Source organism: Vicia villosa, linkage group LG1, assembly GCF_029867415.1.
Source record: "Vicia villosa cultivar HV-30 ecotype Madison, WI linkage group LG1, Vvil1.0, whole genome shotgun sequence".
Classification (NCBI taxonomy): Eukaryota; Viridiplantae; Streptophyta; class Magnoliopsida; order Fabales; family Fabaceae; genus Vicia; species Vicia villosa.
Genome location: NC_081180.1, coordinates 34,634,784 through 34,654,447, shown reverse-complemented (window position 1 = coordinate 34,654,447; position 19,664 = coordinate 34,634,784). Strand labels below are relative to the sequence as shown.

Here is a 19,664-nt window from a genome sequence, read left to right as displayed (position 1 = left end):
CCCTCCCCATTCATTTTACCCTAATCTTCTTCCAAACTCAGCCTCTCTTCAAAATTTCTGCAAAAAGCAAGTGTGAAGTATCAGAGATTGCCAAAATCTTCTTCCAATCTCAACCTAAATCATCTCAAACACTAATTGGTAAGTTTATCAATTTTTTTCAATTTTTAGATCCATTATTCATATCTCTATTAGGGTGTTTAGAAATTGCAAAAATCACATTAAGATAGGTTCGTACTGATATTTAGGTTGTTTAGAATGAATAAAAGTAGTTTTGATTTAGGATTTTGGGGTCTGCCATGGAAGTTGCAGAAAACTTCTTCGCAGGGGTGTTTCGGAAGTTCATTTTCGAAAACACCTCCATTCCCAGTTTCGGAAATGAACTTCCGAAGTGTATCAGAAATGCAATTTTTTTTTAGTTTTTTCTGTTGTCTCGCATATTAATCGATTTCAATTGTTTTCAGGAACATGTCAGGCAACCAAGCACGCATCAGACAGGGTAGAGAGACCCAGACTGCGTCGGCTAGACACGAGCGGGCGGCGGCGCAGCTGACGTCGACGCAGGGACGGGGGCAGGGCCGGGGACGACGTGTGCGAGTTCCCCTGGAGATGGACGAGGGTACCTCTACATCTGGATCGAGGAGTCGTCTGGCTCGGGTATCTTCTTCCCGCCAGCGAGAGGAGGAGGAGGCGGAGGAGGAGGAAGAGGCAGTGACATACCACGAGGCGGAGGAGGTACCGGATGTTGACCCTCCACACGGGGAGAAGGAGGAGCAGGAGGAGGGCTACCCGGGAGGGCCCAGTGACACTTCTGTGCTACTTACCCACCACGAGCACGTCGCTCGGCGTATCTAGGAGGGAGATGTATTTTTTATAATTTGCCCGACTATATTATTTAACCGTTTATAATTTAGCCGTTTATTCAATATTTTCTTAACGGTCTATTTAACATACTTTTTTATTTGTTTTTTTTGTAACAGGAGATAGAGCCTTTGAAAATGGTGAACCACTCCCGGAAGGTTTTCAGTCTGTTTAAACCAACTGCTGAGTGGTTTAACGACGCGGTGAGAGCTTCAGGGCTTAGTGGGCTCTGCATGACGGGGTATACCACCATCAGCCACGGCATGCAGGGGGCCTTTGTGGAGCGGTGGCATAGGGAGACGTCTTCTTTCCACTTGCCGGTTGGGGAGATGACGATCACCTTGCATGATGTGCAGTGTCTTCTCCACCTGTCGATCAGGGGGGCACTGTTGCACCACTCCCGGATCCAGAGGATCAAAGCCAGTGAGTGGATGGTGCTCTATTTGGGTATGGAGCCCGAAGTTGCTGACTATGAGTGCATCACGACATCTGGGCCTCATATCCGGTTCACCACACTGAGCACTTATTTCGAGCACCACCTGGTGGCGGCGGCCGAAGCCGAGGATGCGGGTGACGACCTATTTACACATTATCACCGTGGCTGCGCTCTCCGGTGCTGGTACATGTTTGTGGTAGGCGCTGCAATCTTTGTGGACAAGAGTGCAAGGTATGTCGACGTGACCTACCTCCGCTACTTCATGGACTTAACTACCGTTCACTAGTGGAACTGGGGGGCAGCTACTCTGGCATACCTATACCAGAAGCTGAATGAGGCCTCCAACTAGAGGACGAGGCAGTTGACCGGATCCTGTACACTACTTACGGTACGTTTCATTTTAATTGTTTCGTATTTATTTATGTTTCGTATTTATTTTTAATACATTATCGTGTTTGTGTTTCAGAGCTGGATCATCTCTTACTTCTCCCGCATCCACGGCTTCCACATTGATCATGAGTACGATGACGCCATGCCCAGGGCCGCCAGATACGTTCTCTAGAGGGGGAACAATGCAGTGGGACCATACCGTGGATACCTCGACCGCACGATGCACGATGACGTCACTTGGAGGCCATTCAGCGACTACACTCATGTTGTCCCCTTTGACGACATATCTTTATATTCTGGCTGGTTGGCATGCGGGACCACTATCATGGTGCGGTATCTCCCTGAGCGGTGCATGCGACAATTTGGGTATGTGCAGATGATACCCAGGTCACCTTTTGAGGCTGCTCCCGACACGGTGACCCGAGTGCAGCTCACTGGCATATTTGAGGATTGAGAGCGTCATGTGGTACTGGAGGAGTATCGTCGCATTTGGGTCACCGAGGACTGGCACAGTGTGGAGGGGTATGTCACTTGGTTCTATCGGGTGTCACATCCTCTGCTGAGATCCGACGCTCCCGGCGCTCCTAGGCCAGCACACGAGGAGATCCAGGAGAACCAGCAGGTCGAGGATGACCACGCCATTGATCTCATGCCGATCTGCCAGCAGATAGAGATGCTTGGGCGGGACGCATTGGATCGAGGTGTCGTTCATCAGGGCGGTCCAGAGGCAGTCGCCGTGATGGAGATGATCGTCACTGATGCGGGCCGTGCGGCGGCATACAGGCGGCAGAGGAGGTCCCAGGGAGAGAGGGTTAGGCATACCTAGTAGGGGTCCGGGTTTATTTTTTTGTCTTCGGATTGTATCTCTCGCACACTATTACTATTTGGATCGGCTTGTATATATTATTTTGATTTGATTTATCATATTAGTATTTTCTATTTATATGTCGCTTAATTTATTTGGCTTTTTCCTTTAATTAAAAATACGAGTCTGTTTCGAAAAACATTAAAAAAAAACACACTTTCTGCATAATTCGGAAGTGCATTTTTGAAACCCCCAAAATCTGAAAAAAGGTGTTTTCGGAAGTGCATCTCCGAAAACACCCCCCATTTGGTGTTTTCGGAAGTGCACTTCCGAAGTCTGGGAAAATTTAGAAAAAAAATACTTCAGAAATGCATTTTCGAAGCAGGGGTAAAGTGGGGTTTTCGCTGGGGGTGACCCCTATAGGGATGTGGGTAAAGAAATTTTCAAAATTAATTAATACAATCAATTAGAAGAAAGGGAAACAAAATGTAAATCCAATGGTTAGAAATACAGTTGCACAAACAGCACGAGAGGAGAACAGGAGAGGATCTTGGTCCATAAAAATTTGGGGTGCCAAGGTGAATTCTTATCTATCAAACTTAAAAGTTGGATAAAGTTATCTTTAGTATAAAATGTTTTGAAAACAACAAACAATTATACTATTTAATAAATAATTAAATATGTTAAAATTAAATGGTATCATGTGATTGGTTGAATGTACACTACCGAACTTTTTATGATGAGTAGAAAAGTTGTTCTCATATCATAAATGGTTAATTGATCTTTGAAATTGCAGTCACCATCGATATCATATTTGATTGATAGCTTGTTGTAGCATAGCATTACTAATGTAATTCATATGGAATAATATGTTCTTTTGGCTATTTAAGTTTTGTATCTTAGAGATTATCTTAGTTGTTGTAGTCTATGTTTGAGTATTCCTTTTACTTAGCAATTGGTTTTATGTCAAAATCAAAAGTATTGTGTGAATTACAACTTATAACACTTGAATCAAGCCTACAAGATTGTGTGATTCGAATCATAGAGCCTCATGAAAAGTGAGTTTCACTTTTGTCTTATTTGAGTCGAATCATAGGAAGGTGTGAGTCGAATCACAACTCTATGAATCGAATCATGAAGCATGCATGACTCAAATCATGGACTTTCTCATTTTTTCAACCTTAGATTCAAGTTGAGTATTTCTTTGATTCAACATAATATCTAGATTCATGGTTGTTCTTGTGTTATTGTTGAATACCAAGAAATTTAGAAAGAAAAAAAAGAGTTTTTTTTTATCAATCAAGTGATTGGATTGATCAATCTTAGAACAACCACGTAGAACCTTAAACTCATTTTTGCAAAGAATCTTGAGAGAACTTAGAAGGTGTTATTCATTCAACAATTGTCAATTCTTTTGTTGATACCTTGTGATCAGGACCATCTCGAACAATTTAGAGGTCATGTTCAAATTTTAAAATGCATTTTTAATAAAACAACACAAAAAAATTGAAAAACAATTATTGTACTAAACACCTCAAAATTTTATTAAAATTTATATACTACTCGCATGAAGGAAATTAAACTAATTAAAATATATAAAATCATATAAACATTAATTAGAAGTATGATAAATCTTCATATATTTAAAGTTTATTTGTAATTTTGGTCCCCCTATTTTTTTTTGTTTTTTATTTTTTTTAGTCCCCTTGTTTTAAAAATCAGGATTTTAGTCCTTTTATAGTTTTTTTTGTGTTGCTTTTGGTCCTCTTTTTTACTTTTGGTCTAATTTTTAGTGACATGGGAAATTGACTGATGACATGGCATGTTCAAGATGAACAACAATGTAATATCCGATATAATTATTTTCTAATGAGTAGTGTTGATTGTTTTAGTGATGGTTATTAGAAACTAATTATATTAAATCTTAGTACGATGTTGATTATTAAGAGAATAAAAGAGTAAGTGAGTGAAAAGGGCATTATTGGCTTTTCACCTCTTTAGTGAGGACTTAGGTCTTGTTTGGTTGGCATATCCTTGGGGCATTAAAACACAAAAACAAATTTTGAGAGGGGAAAGTAGAAACGTTAAAGGAGAGGAGAAGGAGGAGGGACCCCATTGCCAACTTCAAGCTCCATCCTTGCATGCACTAGAATCTGTTCCAAGCTTTGTCTCTGATCATCTTCATCTTGCTGTTAAGCTCCATCATCATCTTTGACAGGCGAGTCTCATTAGATATAGACTTGGGGTTTTGGGGATAATTGCATGAATTGGGAGAGTTGGACTTTGATGTGAGAATCTCTAAATGCATGTTGATAAATTGCATGTATGCATGTTAAACTATGCTATAGACTAAGTATAATTGATTTTTGGATGTTGTTAGAATGTTGGGATAATTAGAATTGGGAAGGGATTGAAGTTAGAACATTTTGGAAATCGATTTTTGACAAAAAAAATTGGATTTTTGGACATTCTGCGTGCAGGAAATCGATTACCCCTATATAATGGAAATCAATTTCCTGATACTGCGTTGAAAAGAATGTAGAATTTGAAAATAGCATAATTGGAGTTTCGTAACTCGGAATTAAGTGTCGTTGGAAAACTCTTCTAATGCTCTATTATGTAGTGAAGTAAGAGCATTTTTTATGCCAATGATTTAGGGTAAAAAAATTGATATTCTAACATGTATAATATGATATGGTTACCACTGTGTCTAGAGCTGTCAAATGGGCAGGCCCGGCCTAGTCCGCCCTGGTGGACCAATATGTTTAAATGGGCTAGCTCGTCCCGACCCGATTACTTAATGGGCTACATAAAATGAGCCCAGCCTATTTCTCAAAAGCCCCTGCGACCTGATGGGCCAGCCCGATCCGTATTTCAATATTATAGTTTTAATTTTATAAAAATAATGTAATGGATAAATGCAACATAGTAAGTAGAAAGTCATCATAAACGTATATAAGTGATGTTTAAAATATTTATCCATAAATATATAGTAATACCACAAAATGTCCATGTAAAAGTACAAAGTAACTTAGTATTATCACCAATACTTATCAAATTTTCTTTTCATCTCACAACAATTTCCTTGATCACATCATCTTGAAAATATATCTTCATCCTCTTTAACTTTTCTTTATCACTTGAAAACACATTTATGCAATCATATCTTATCTCAATCTTTTTTCCAAAAAATTTACCAAAATCTTTTTTAAATGGGCCAGCCCGAAGCCCGCTTGACCCAACCCAACCCATGAAAAACATAGGCCCGATGGGCTGGCCCAAAGAGACAGGGTCGTGTTTTTTTAAAGTATTTTGCGGCCCAATCTGGCTAAATTGTTGGGCTTATGGGCTGGCCCGATGGACCAAGCCTATTTTGACAGCTCTAACTGTGTCAGTTTGACACGGAGTTTATACCATTGGAAATCTATTAGAGCGTACTATCTAGGAAAATACCTTCGATACTAAATTTTCATTCTTCAACACATCTGACACCCGTGTAGCGAGCGGTTACTATGGAACTTTGTGCATTAATTCTCCAGAGTGCAATTTTGGTCCGTTTAGGGAATCAGACACCTCCCTAGTCTGCTATGACTTATGAGATGTGTTTAGAAATGTATAATGCCATCTTATGTCATATATGATCACTTATGCTACTTGTATGTATGTATGCGGAAGAAATGCATTGTGTTGAAAAATGCTACGTTGTGATCATCTTGTGATTTTTCGTCAGTTATGGTTGAACGTTTGGAGATGTTTGTTGTGTGGCTTGCTGTTGTGTGCTTGATATGATTGATGTATGCTTGAATCGAAGCAGGCCTATCTATTAGGTGTAAATCATGTAGGACCCTAGCTGTATGATCAACGGGTCTGCCCTGGCTGTGTGATCAACGGGTCTGCCTTAGCTGTGTGATCAACGGGTTTGCCTTGGCTGTATGATCAACGAGCCTATACTGTTAGGGTGTGCTTATGAGGGCCAAAAAGGGCGTATCCCATTTTCCATTAACACAATTGCGTTCTCGGTATATTTTACACACTTGAGCTACCATTGTGATGTGCATGTGGAGGTCTTTACGATGTTTATCCACTAGCCGTTAACACATCGACATGCTTGGTATGGAGAGGCTGTGATGCCTTGTAGGCTACATCACTTCGGTAAACTCTCCTTTCGTGATGCCGCATAGGCAATATCACTAAGCTTTCGCCCGGTGGGCTCGTGTAGTCATGATGGCGTATTTGCATTAGTCGTTAACATATCTGCGTATGGGTGATTGACAGGGTCATGACGCCACTTAGGCAATGTCGCTTCGGTAACTCGTCACAGATGTATTTCCATGTAGGAATTATTCAATTCACTTGCGGTGTGCATGTGCAAGTCTCTTCATATTAGGCACGAGGGGTAAGCCATCAATGGTGTGATTGTGTGACCTATATAGGGGTATTAACGTGCTTCTGGGTTCCTCGTACACTGACACGAGTCTGCATATTTGTTTTTATTAGCAGTGTGCTTGCTGATGTCTCATTGGCTAGTTATGAGACTTCCAATGTTGATACTGTCCTTTTTGTGTATTTGTACCCGACCGTGAGTAAAAACCCCAGATCCTCAGTGGATCTGTTTTATTGTATGCACCTTGTAGAAATGAGTGAACCCTTATGATAGTGAGGCTCACTAGAATTTAGTAATCTCACTCCATTTCAAATATTATATTCTTAGGTGGTTTGAGGAATGACAAAGGTAAGGGTAAAATGACTTGATCTTGCGGCGATGTTTCTTGGTGATGACTCTTTTTTTTTTGTTGTATATTTCAGCTATGTATCTTTTGGGATCATGTATTAGTACTTTATTGGGATTTGTGTATTTTGGCCTTGTTGCATTAGGCTTTTGTGCTTGCAATGATACTTTATCCATTCTGCTGCTTATGAATGTCTTTCATGTACCGTTTTAATGCCATATATGTATTATCCTAAGCAATGATATGTATAGGGTGTTACAAGCAATCAGGACCGGTCCAATTAACTCAGAGGTCCCGTTCTAATTTAAAAAATGAGCCCAATTTTAAAAAGTGCAATTATAATAATTAAAAATAACACATCAAAAATAAATTGAACTATAATTATTTTAATTTTTGATCATTCTCATTTTTATTTATTTATTGAGTTTTTATCATAACATTTTTTTTGATTTATTAGATTTTTATTATAGCATTTTTTAATATCTATTAATATAAATGAAAAAAAATTAAACCTTAAAAAATTGCAGGTCTCCTAAAATTTGGGGATCCTACGTTGTAGAGCCTGTTGTTCTTGCATAGGACCGGCCTGACACCACTATTTCTATGTCATATTATTCAATTTAAAAAAAATTATCATTAAATTTAATATTTATTAATGAATTGAAGTACAAGTGAACCTTATTATCGTTTAAACTTGGCAATCCTTTCCTAAAATTGTTCAAAGAGGAACCATAACCCTTTTACAGCAATGGTCGAGGCTTTCTTAAAGTAGAGTATCTGCCACTTCTTTTTAAAGTTTCAATGGCTGCTGCATTAGAAACCTAACTCCTTTCCCACATTCATTAGAAGCTTAATGTTTCAATGGTTGCTGCATTAGAAACCTAACTCCTTTCCCACATTCATTAGAAGCTTAATGTTTCAATGGCTATTGCTATACTTTAAGAAGAAATGGTCGATGTTGTACTTTAATAAAGCTTCAACCATTGATGTCTGTTGTAAAAGGGTTAGAGTTCCTCTTTGAACAATTTTAGGAAAGGATTACAAAGTTTAAACAATAATAGAGTTCAACTGTACTTCAATTCATTGATAAATATTAAACTGTACTTCTATTATCGTTTAAACTTGGTAATGTAGGCTAATTCGAGGGAAGAATGTTGCAAAAAGGAAGCTTAGAGCAATTTAATGTGGATAAAACGATTAATGGATCAAGATCATTGAGGATATTGTGTGTAGCAGTTGAGTATCTTCATCAACATAAGGAATTGTCATTGGATTCGTGTGTAGGCTAATGCAGTATGGTTATTAGCTTCCAGATTGATGATAGTTCGTTGTATCAAAATACTTGTATATTAACTCTTGAACATAGTGGAAGGCATGATTATTTTTTCTGATGGTTTTATATCATTAAAAAATGGAGTAGGCATAAAGAGACCGAATGTGAAACCACTTTATATCTTTGTATACTTTTTTCCTTCCTCGTCTCTTAATTTTCATTGTTAAGCATGTAAAAACTAAAGCATAACATAATTTGTATGTAATTTAGGTAAAGGTTATGCTTATAAGGGTTTATTGTATAAGCATATGTTTGTGTTGTATCGAACCTATTGAATCATGCTTAAGCTAATTGTGTTAAACTACATGTTCAGGTTGAGATATTCAACTGCTTAGTTTAAACAACTTAATTTGTCCTAATTGTTTCAAGTTATTGTTTGATCATTCTCATAGTGGTAACATTGAAATATGTTGGTTAAGATTCATATTGATGAGATCCTATGCTTCCATTTGATTTTGTTTTAGCTTTCACTCACCAAACTCTGATTTTTAGTTGTAACACTTTGAAAAGTCCTTCTGTTTAGTGAGGAATTTTTGTATTCTAGAAAGGGCATTGTTGTAAATTCACCAAGGCGTATATTTGTTTAGTTGGATAATTTATCCATAGGGGAGTGTTTGTTTGGTTTAAAAGATAAACCTTTTAAAAACTAAATCGTTGTTTGGAAGGAAGACTAACCACTTCTCTCCACTGTGCCTTGTTTAGTTAGAAGTAAGACTGAAACTCCGTATAAGGGGGTTTGAGATTTCAAGCTCTTAAGGTTTACTAAATACTCTCAAGATCAAATATTGAGGACTGGATTAAGTCGTCTTGACTGAACTTGTATAATTTCCTAAAATCTATTCTCTATCCCTTAAATTTTTATTTTCCACAATTTAAATTTCTGCTACTAATTTCTAAAACGGTTTTTAAAATGTTTTAAACTCTGAAAATAATCCTAAACTTTTTTCAAACTACATTTTTTTGGAAACCCACAATTTCCCCATTATGTATGGAGTCACATGTCTAACATACACTACTAAGACAAACCATTACTCTAGATCAGAATTATAAGGTTAAGTTTAGTAATCCTTACAATCGTAGGTTCAATTTATACGTTCATCAACACATACAAAGCAATGCACATAAAAGTAACTGAATAAACAAACAATATCAATTTAAGCAAATAATACATAAACATATCATATTTCTCAGCAGATCAAACAAAGTTTTATCTCTTAAAATCTAATCAAAAGAAAATTAGCTACTCATAGTAGCATAATTCATACAATAAAGAGAAACGAACAATACATTTAATTCCGATAGGAAATTGATCTTCGAATGGTGAAAACCCTTCGTTTCGGAGCTCCAATGTGTTCTTCTGCCGTCTAAACCACTTTAGAATTCGTGCTAGACAGTCCAACCTTGTAAAACCTACATTTTTCCTTTCTAACGCGTCAGAAAATTGCATAAATCATACCAAAATGCCTTTCCATTGTGCCATGATCTGAGTAATTAATGCAGGATCGTGCCACGATTTGTTAAATATTGTGACATTGTGCCACGATTTAGGACATGACTTTTCTAGGGGCAAGTTCTATTTAATCCACACAAATTCTTCACGAAAGTTCCTTTTGCCATTTTTATTCAACTTCTTCACTTTTCTTTCTTTTTATTTCTTCATAAAACTCCAAATTAAACTATTAAAAACCATCAAAAACATATGCAAATGCTTAATAAATTTATATGATATGGCTTGTCATCAATATCTTTGAATTTACTACCACAAGAACCTTGAATCTTCTAATTTGATGAAACTTGAAATGCGCTCTAGTTATTTACCATCATGAGAGAGTTGAAAGACAAAACCACGGGATAATCTTAAACACAAGCGCCTTCACTTGAATATCATTGATAAATATTTTAACATTTCATTATTTTTCCATAAATTATTCTAACACTTCATTATATAATGAAAAAACATATTACATGTAAATTCTCAAATATTATTCTACACGTTTGAGAGGACCTCTTCTTTAAAAATCTTTTCAAACTTCTAAATTAGAATTTAAATTGTGAATGTGTTGCTTTATTTTACCCGCACCCCCTAGCCGTACTAGTTTAGCAGTGATATACTGACTAGCGATTACCGATTAGTCCAATAGGATTCTGACAGCCACTAGGTTTTTTTTGTTAACCCGACAAAAAAAAAACCTTAAACCTTCAAATTCTGTACTATATAATGTTCTCAAACAAACGGCACTCAAAGAGCTGACTCAAAATTCTCCCCAAAAAAACTCAAACCTTGAACATCGTACAATGTTTTCTCCCAAAATTCTCGTCTAGGTCTTTCAGGTTTCTTGTTTTTCATTCCCCTAAAAATCCAAACCTTCAACATTGTAAGTTGTAACCTTTGCATGCCACTATTTCGTTCTTCATACAAGTTTTTTACTCAGTTCCAAATTTTATCCGAACGTTTATCTCATTGATCAACGATAATCATATCAGAAAGAATCAAAATTTCATTAAATTTGATCCATTTTTTTTGTTTTTTGGTTTTATCAGTAGACATGAGTAATTCAGAAAACATTCCAACGTTCAAGATGTCACCTTTCTCATCATCCAGCAGCAGCGATATCATTGACGTGACGCCTCAATTCCCGATGAGCAACCAACGCTTTGAACACAATCAGCGCTTTGAACCACGTTCAGCATCCGATGGTTTCCATTCCTTCAGAAGGACAAGAGTTCCGGACAACAATCAGTCCAATGCACTGATGGGTCCTCCAACAAACAGAGGAGCGAGCAACATTTTCTTCAAGACCCGTATTTGTACTAAGTTCGGGTTTGGTACCTGTAGAAACGGTCAAAATTGTACCTTTGCTCACGGGGTTGATGAGCTAAGACGGCCACCACCAAACTGGCAGGAGCTTGTTGGTCCTCGCACTGAAGAACGGCTGCAATTGGGTGGAAATTGGAGTGATGATCAAAAAATCATTCACAGGATGAAGCTGTGCAAGAAGTATTGCAATGGGGAGGAATGTCCTTATGGTGATAAGTGTAACTTTCTTCATGAGGATCCAGCCAAGTATAGGGACGACTCTTGGAAAACAAGAGAGTTCTCTGAAATCAGCATAGGAACTTCTAATAATTTGGAAGGCAGTAGGGCTGGAACTAAGCAGGAAAGGGGCACTTATTGGAAGACTAAGACCTGTCTCATGTGGATCAATACCGGGAGCTGCCCCTTTGGTGATGGATGCCACTTTGCTCATGGAGATGCAGGTAAATAGGACTGCTTTTGGATTTTTTATCATATGATTCTGTTGTTATATTTTGCTCAAAATCTGTTTTTTATTTTTGTGATGATGTACATAATACAGTGTTTGAATGTGTGTTGCTTTCCTTGTTGTGTATGATGTTTTCATGTTTAGTTTGCTACTTGATCATTTTAAATGAAACCCGATTTCACCTTTGCTTCTAGGAAAAACTGGTTCTAGATGATCATTTGGTATATTGATTATACAACAGAACAAATGCCGCTTTACTTTTTTTTTATTATCTGTATGATTAGTGATTACTTTTTTTGCGGTATCGTCAATGGCGCCATGGCGCGGGAGATATTGTGTTTTCCGCCATAGCGCGCGAAACCATGTTTATATCGCAAATATTTCTTTGGCTAATTATTGGATGTTCGCTGCAATCCGCTATTGATAGCACCACTTTATCTAAAGCTCATATATCAGTGTTGATGAATGGCGCGACCAGTATTTTCAATAGCAGATTGAGAAAATTTTGCCATTATAGTGGCTATTTGACAATATTTTGTAATAAATAGCGTATTGCATAGCAGAGCAATAGCAGTTTGTTCAACTTCGCTACGTGGCTATCTAGCAATAAACAGCGTGGAAGATTTTTTGACAACCGCCATAGGCAGTTTGTAAAGGGATGTCTGCCACGGCATTGCCATAGGCTGCAATGGCGTGTTTGTATGGTGGATTTTTTGAGTTTGTAAATGTGTTTTTATATTTTGCTATCCAACATGGACAACACCATTACTCCTTGTAACTTTATGGCGTCGTACTTGTACCAGATGATCGTCACCTTAGCATGGTCACACAAGTAGGTATTAGGATTACTTTTAAAATAATTTTTTGCACACTCCACTTTGGTACTCGGGGATACTTTTGGTATGTAACCGTGGTCCAATTAATAAAAACACGTTTGTCGTTTTATATAGTAAAGAATTTCAAATTAAAGTTTTTCTCATTCCTTTTTTCTGATTTTTATATTTTCCGTATTATATATATTGTACATTCCTTTTTCTTTTTTCGTAAATATTTTATACTTATCCTACTAATCTTGCTTCTTAGATTTGTTTTATGATTCAATTTTGATATGTTAACATATGATTTAGTAAATTAGGAGAGATGTCTCCTCGTATATTTGTGTTATATATGTTATATTTATCCGGAGACAGTACATTACTAACTTGCAAGTTTTAAATCACAGCTATTTTCAATCCTAAATATTGTAGTTAACTATCGTTAATGTAGCTGCAACTGCGATGAAGGAGACATCAAAAACCTCAACGTCTTAGCTACAATCGTGGCCGTTGATGTTTTTTCTATATATTGTTCGTTTTCGCGTGTATATGCATACTATGAACAGAAATTAAAAGATGATTATAACAATTGAGACTGTTTGGCTTCCATGTATCTTGTTGTATTTCATGAAGTGTTGGTGTTTTGCTATTCAGAGTTACAAATTCCTGTTCCTGGTGGAGGCATTGAAGCTGAAGCTGAAGCTGCAGCTGCCATAGCAAATTCAACAAATGATGTCATTCCAACATTACCAACAACAGGTTCTTCTGTCAATTATGCACCTACTACCTTACCGGCAAATGTACCTGTGGCGACGGATGAGGAGAAGAAGGCCAAGAAGGAATTACTTTGGAAGAAATTAAACAAGATCAACCGTATTTATGGCGATTGGATTGATGATTTATCTCCCGACTTGCCAAGTACCGCGGAGCCCTGAGTTAAATTCTATGCTCTTGGAAACAGTCCATGTCTGGATGAGGATTCTTCTCTGTTGATAAATAATTTTGGAAACATGGTCATTGGCAATGGTGATCAGTTCATATAATTACCTTTTATTTCTTCATTTTACTGGTAATTAGTACATTTGTATGGTCACATACTCGTGCATTTGTCAGTTTGAGGGGCGTTTCGATGAATTCAGTAACTTTTGGTGGGATTCTAGTTTGGGTGAACATGGGTCAAATTTCTGAACCAAAGTTGATATCATAAATATGTTATATCATACATATACTATATATTTACACTCATATATTAAAGTGTGATTAGCATATCTGTGTTATTTATAGATATCATATCTGGTATGTGAATTTTCCCCCTATAATATAAAAACAGGTACTAAAGATGCAACAACCATGTGACACAATGTGGTTAAGTGAACCATGTTTCATTAGTGACATTAGTAGCAGGTATCGTATGATATGAAACTTTGGCATCCTAAGGTTGCAAAGGATATTTAGGCCATGTACAAGGCATAAAAACATGAAAAGAAAGAAAGATAGAAATGGTCCATTCACTGAAATCTAATCTTTTCTGCCTAGTATGAGAATCATGAGAGTCAGAACCAAGTTTTGACGAGTCCTATAAATTAAAAGTTTGTATATTCATTTTAAGGAGTGTTTTGATGGGTCAAATAATAGTAATGTGTGTTGGATTGAACCCTATTTTGTATCTTCTAGTGAAAGTTACCAATATATTCTTCAAAAAAGAGAGAATGAAAGAAAAGAAACTCAAGTGTGTTTGTATTAAGCTACAATCTATGAAGATGATCAACCCACTTTGATGGTACAGGTCTTTTGTTAAACTAAAGTTAGACCTTTTTGTTTCATTCCAGTAGAGTTAAATACCAGAACTATTTTGAAGATGATCAATCAATCCACTTCTAGCATAATACTCCTCATTCCAAACCATTTTCACACTTCATATAAAATATTACAAGAAACACCATGAGTCTTTTGAAGGCTTTTTAATTATTTTATGATAAAAGCACATTTATTCTAATATTATTTTTGAAGTTGATTTTCAAACTGTTGAAGTGTTTCATCTCTCTAAAGCTAATATCATACTTTGAAATATCTCTATATATTCTTTCTTCTTTTTCTAGGTCTGATTTGGATTTGTAAAACCTGAATGAACTTTAAAAGAAGTGTTAGCATTCTCTGTCTAAAATAAAGAAAATGATACCAAATGCCTTAAAGACACTATGAAATGAATCAAAAGAGGTAAATTTTACATACAAATTATTTTTTATTTTGACAAATGTTTGATTTGTTTTTCGAATATAACAATTTTGAGTTTCTTAACAATTTTGAGTTCCTTAAAGACACTAGTGAATATGGGAGGGTTATGCAACAATGTTAGAGGAATACAAATTTAAAAGCTATATGATGGAGGTATACTCGTTAGACCTTTTGATTCTCGAGATGAAAATTTTAATTAGCAAGGTTAATCTCTGTAAAACATATTGAAAGGAACAATCATGCTCAATTTTTGAGCTTAAAATGAAGATAACCTTATATGGACACATAAATATAAGTGATGTCAAAGATAGAATCACTTGGGACCTCGTCCTAATATATAAACACGTTAATAGATAAAATATTTTAGAATATTTCTTACATCATAGAGCTTATTCAAATTAGATAAACGTCATCACCTATTTTCTCATTCAATTTTAGTGACCCACCATATTTATCCTATTATTATATCAATTACATGCTCAATAAACGTAAGGAGTTCATCTCATGTAAGATCGTTCAATTACCAACTCATTCATTTATTACGTACTCACACTATGTCTAACTTTAACATCAAAGTATCTTCCGATTTGAAAAAGAAGTATACATGAAGTGACTTGAAGACCGGATCAACAAGTTTGGATATCACATCACTAACTCTAGCAATCAACTCGTGTACTTATACAAAACGCCATGCATTTATTTCTATTTAATGCTTGCGATGGCACAATGGCAATGTAGGTTCCGAGAGACGCCTAGAGAGGAAGTTTTTGCGTAATTTCATTTGTTTGAATAATTTTATATTTATAAATCTATTTTACTAGCTTGCATGCAAATATTATTATTTTTTTTTAAAAAAAATGCAAATATTTTATTTTGGGATGTTGTATCACCGCTTTGATAGGTGATACCAAGAGCTGACTATTTTACAAATTATTTCAATTTTTTAAGTATGGTTTAAATTGTGAATGTATTGTGTCACTTGTGCCACAAACTTCGTTTCACTATTGAGAAAAAAAATCTTGGTGAATTTCAATAGCATTAACTCATAATCATTTATTAAAATCCTTAGTACAAAATTTTGCTGGACAACGTCTAAAGCTTAATCCATTAGAAAAGTAGTCATCACTCATAATTATATTGTTTCATTAGTAAAATAAACTTGCCTTACTCCATTTATTTTACCCGCACCCCCTATTAGTTTAATCAATGACAATAAATAGTGATTACTAGTCCATTAGGATTGTGACAGCAACTAGGTTTTTTTGTTATCCCGACAAAAAAAACAAAAAACCTTGAAAACTGCGTACTATATATACGTTTTTCACTCTTTTCAAATAAACTGCACTCAAACCTGACTCAAATTTCTCCTGAAAATCCAAACCTTGGTCATCCAAATTTCCCCGCCTCAAATTTAGGCCCTTCACTCAACAGTATACACTTTTCTTTCTCTTTTCTTTTTACTGTTTTTGCATTCATCATTTCATTAACTTGCATGCCACTGTTTCGTTCTTCATACAACTTCTTTTTACTCTGTTACAAATTTTATCTCTACGTTGATCTATGAGATCAACGATAATCAAATAAAAAAGATTCAAAATTTCACTCAATTTGATCATTTTGCTTTTGGTTTTATCAACAGCCATGAGTTATTCAGAAAATATTCCAACGTCCAAGATGTCACCATTCTCATCATCCAGCAGCAGCGATATCATTGAGGTCACGCCCCAATTCCCGATCAGCAACCAATGCTTTGAAGCAGGTTCAGCATCGGATGGTTCCCAGTCCTTCAGAAGGACTAGAGTTCCGGACAACAAGCAATCCAATGCAATGAATCACCCTCCATCAAACGGAGGAACGGGCAACATTTTCTTCAAGACCCGTACTTGTATCAAGTTCGGGTTTGGTACCTGTCGAAACGGTGAAAATTGTACCTTTGCTCATGGGGACGATGAAATTAGACAGCCGTTTGGTACCTGTCGAAACGGTGAAAATTGTACCTTTGCTCATGGGGACGATGAAATTAGACAGCCACCCGCAAACTGGCAGGAGCTTGTTAGTCCTCGTACAGATGAACGGCTGCAATTGGGCGAGAATTGGAAGGAAGACCAGAAAATCATTCATAAGATGAGGCTGTGCAAGAAGTATTGCAATGGCGAGGAATGCCCTTATGGAGATAAGTGTAACTTTCTTCATGAGGATCCTGCCAAGTATAGGGACGATTCTTGGAAAAAAAGAGAATCCTCTGCAATCAGCATTGAGACTTCTAATCATTTGGAAGGCAGTAGGGCTGGAACTAAGCAGGAAAGGGGCGCATATTGGAAGACTAAGATCTGTCTCAGGTGGTTGAATACCGGAAGCTGTCCCTTTGGTGATGGCTGTCACTTTGCTCATGGAAATGCAGGTAAATAGGACTGGTTTTAGCTTTTTATCATATGATTCTACTGTTTTGTTTTGTTCAAAATCTGTTTTTTATTTTTGTGATGATGAGTAGAAAGTCATTTGTTGCTTCTGTTTAAAAGTAATGGACACTTATCTGTATCATTAGTGATTACATTTTTTTCCGTGTCAAATTTCTGTCATTGCGGCGCCAATGCGCGAGAGATTTTGTGTCTGCCGCCATAAGACGCGAAAGCATGTTGATACTACTAATTTTTGGGTATTCGCCGCAATCCGCTATTGATAACACTGCTTTATATAAAGTTCACATATCAGCGTTGTTAAATGGCGTCGCCACGGCAGAATGGTGTGGCCATTACAGTGGCTATTTGACAATATTTTGTAATATATAGCATATCTATCACATAGTAGAACATAGCGGTTTGTACAACTTCGGCTACGTGGCTATTTAGCAATAAATGGCATGGCGGACATTTAGACAACTGCTATAGGCAGTTTGTAAAGGGATGTCCACCAAGGCATTGCCATATGCCGCAATGGCGTGTTTGTATGGTGTATTTTTGGAGTTTGTAATTGTGTTTTTATATTTCGCCATCCAAAATTGACAACACTATTACTTCTTGTAACTTTACGGCGTCATACTCGTAAGAGATAATCGTCACGTACTCATACCATATGATGGTCAACTTTTCCTTGTTACACAAGTAGGTAACATGATTACTTTTCAAATAATTTTTTGAATACTCCACTTTGGGACACGTGAGTACTTTTGATACGTAATCGTGGTCCAATAAATAAAAACACATTTTTTCGTTTTGTTTATAGTAAAGAATTTTAAATTAAAGTTTTTCTGATTCCTTTTTTCTAATGTTTATATTTTCCCTATTACATTGTACATTCATATTTCTTTTTACGTAAATATTTTATTCTTATCCTACTAATCTTGCTTTCTTAGACTTGTTTTATGATTCAATTTTGATATGTTAACATTTGATATAGTAAATTAGGAGAGACGTCTCGTTGTATATTTGTGTTATATGTTATACTTATTTGAAGGCAGTACATTGCTCATTTGCAACTTTTAAATCGCTGCTATGTTGCGATCCTAAATATTTTAGTTAAATATGGTTAATGTAGCTGCAATTGCGATGGCGAGACATCAAAAACCATAACTTCTTATACACAATTGTGGCCATATACATTTTTTTTATATCATGTTTGTTTTTGTGCCATAACTTGTATATGCATACTATGAACAAAAATTTAAAGATGATTATAACAATTGAAACAGTTTGATTTTCATGTATCTTCTTTTGACTGATGAAGTATTGGTTGTTTTGCTTTTCAGAGTTACAAGTTCCTGGTGGAGGCATTGAAGCGGAAGCTGCGGTTGCTATAGCAAATTCAACAAAAGCTGTCGTTCCAACTTTACCAACTACTGATTCTTCTGCTAATTATGCACCTACCTTACCTGCAAGTGTGCCTGCGGCGACGGAAGAGGAGAAGAAAGCCAAGAAGGAATTACTTTGGAAGAAATTAAACAAGATCAACCGTATTTATGGCGATTGGATTGATGACTTACCTTCCGACTTGCCAAGTACAGCGGAGCCCTGAGTTGAATTCTGTGCTCTTGGAAACAGCCTACATGTGGATAAGAATTCTTCTCCGCTAACAAACAATTTTGAAAACATGGTCATTGGTGATGGTGATCGATTCCTATAATTACCTTTTATTGATTCTTTTTACTGGTAATTAGTACATTTTTATGGTCACAGACGTGTGCATTTGTCAGTTTGAGGGGTGTTTCGATAAATTCAACAACTTTTTATGGGAGTCTAGGTTGGGTGAACATAGGTTAAATTTATGAACCAAAGTCCTTATTTTAAATAAGTTATATCATATATATACACTATATATTTACATTGATGTATGAAAATGTGATTAATATATATGTGCTGTTTACATATATCGTATCTTACAATGGCTTGTTTTGGATTAACATATTTTAATTACCAGATGTGATATGTACTCAACATGGGTGCAATGATATTGGCTATATTATAAAAACAGGTACTAGAAAGACTACCATGTGAACAAGCATGTTTTATAAATGACAACTCTAGCTGAATATGGTGATTGGAGTTCAGTTAATGTTAACTAAACAGATAATGCCGGTAAATCATTAGTAACAGGTATCCTACAAGATATGAAACGTTGGTATCCTAAGGTTGCGGATTCTTATTTGGTGAAAGCTGAGTATAGTACAATGTTTACTCACTTAGTTGACACAAGTGATTTGGATGTGGATGGTTATTGGAACCTTGTTTGAAATTTGAAGGTTCCATGACATTTTAATATGTGTTTCTCATTTGTGGATCATCTTTGGGGAATACTTCACCTAT

General features: G+C 36.3%; 2 protein-coding genes across 2 annotated transcripts; both read left to right on the top strand.

Annotated features, from left to right (window-relative positions):
* The first annotated feature begins 10,813 nt into the window (after window positions 1-10,813).
* Window positions 10,814-13,860, top strand: LOC131604165 (zinc finger CCCH domain-containing protein 39-like). The gene is made up of 3 exons (XM_058876629.1): window positions 10,814-10,927; window positions 11,094-11,810; window positions 13,285-13,860. Exons 2-3 carry the CDS (start codon window positions 11,099-11,101, stop codon window positions 13,563-13,565), a joined length of 993 nt encoding a protein of 330 aa, XP_058732612.1. The 5' UTR covers window positions 10,814-10,927; window positions 11,094-11,098; the 3' UTR covers window positions 13,566-13,860.
* Window positions 13,861-16,226: 2,366 nt separating this feature from the next.
* LOC131604156 (zinc finger CCCH domain-containing protein 39-like) lies at window positions 16,227-19,111 on the top strand. The gene is made up of 3 exons (XM_058876625.1): window positions 16,227-16,295; window positions 16,505-17,266; window positions 18,611-19,111. The coding sequence occupies exons 2-3, from the start codon at window positions 16,507-16,509 to the stop codon at window positions 18,874-18,876; spliced, it is 1,026 nt and encodes a 341-aa protein (XP_058732608.1). The 5' UTR covers window positions 16,227-16,295; window positions 16,505-16,506; the 3' UTR covers window positions 18,877-19,111.
* The last annotated feature ends 553 nt before the right edge of the window (window positions 19,112-19,664 follow it).

Excerpts from the sequence above, each read along its gene's own strand:
- LOC131604165 (XM_058876629.1), top strand. The coding sequence starts at position 11,099 with ATGAGTAATTCAGAAAACATTCCAACGTTCAAGATGTCACCTTTCTCA. Across the intron at positions 11,811-13,284 it reads CTTTGCTCATGGAGATGCAG|AGTTACAAATTCCTGTTCCT; the intron begins GTAAATAGGACT and ends TTTGCTATTCAG.
- LOC131604156 (XM_058876625.1), top strand. The coding sequence starts at position 16,507 with ATGAGTTATTCAGAAAATATTCCAACGTCCAAGATGTCACCATTCTCA. Across the intron at positions 17,267-18,610 it reads CTTTGCTCATGGAAATGCAG|AGTTACAAGTTCCTGGTGGA; the intron begins GTAAATAGGACT and ends TTTGCTTTTCAG.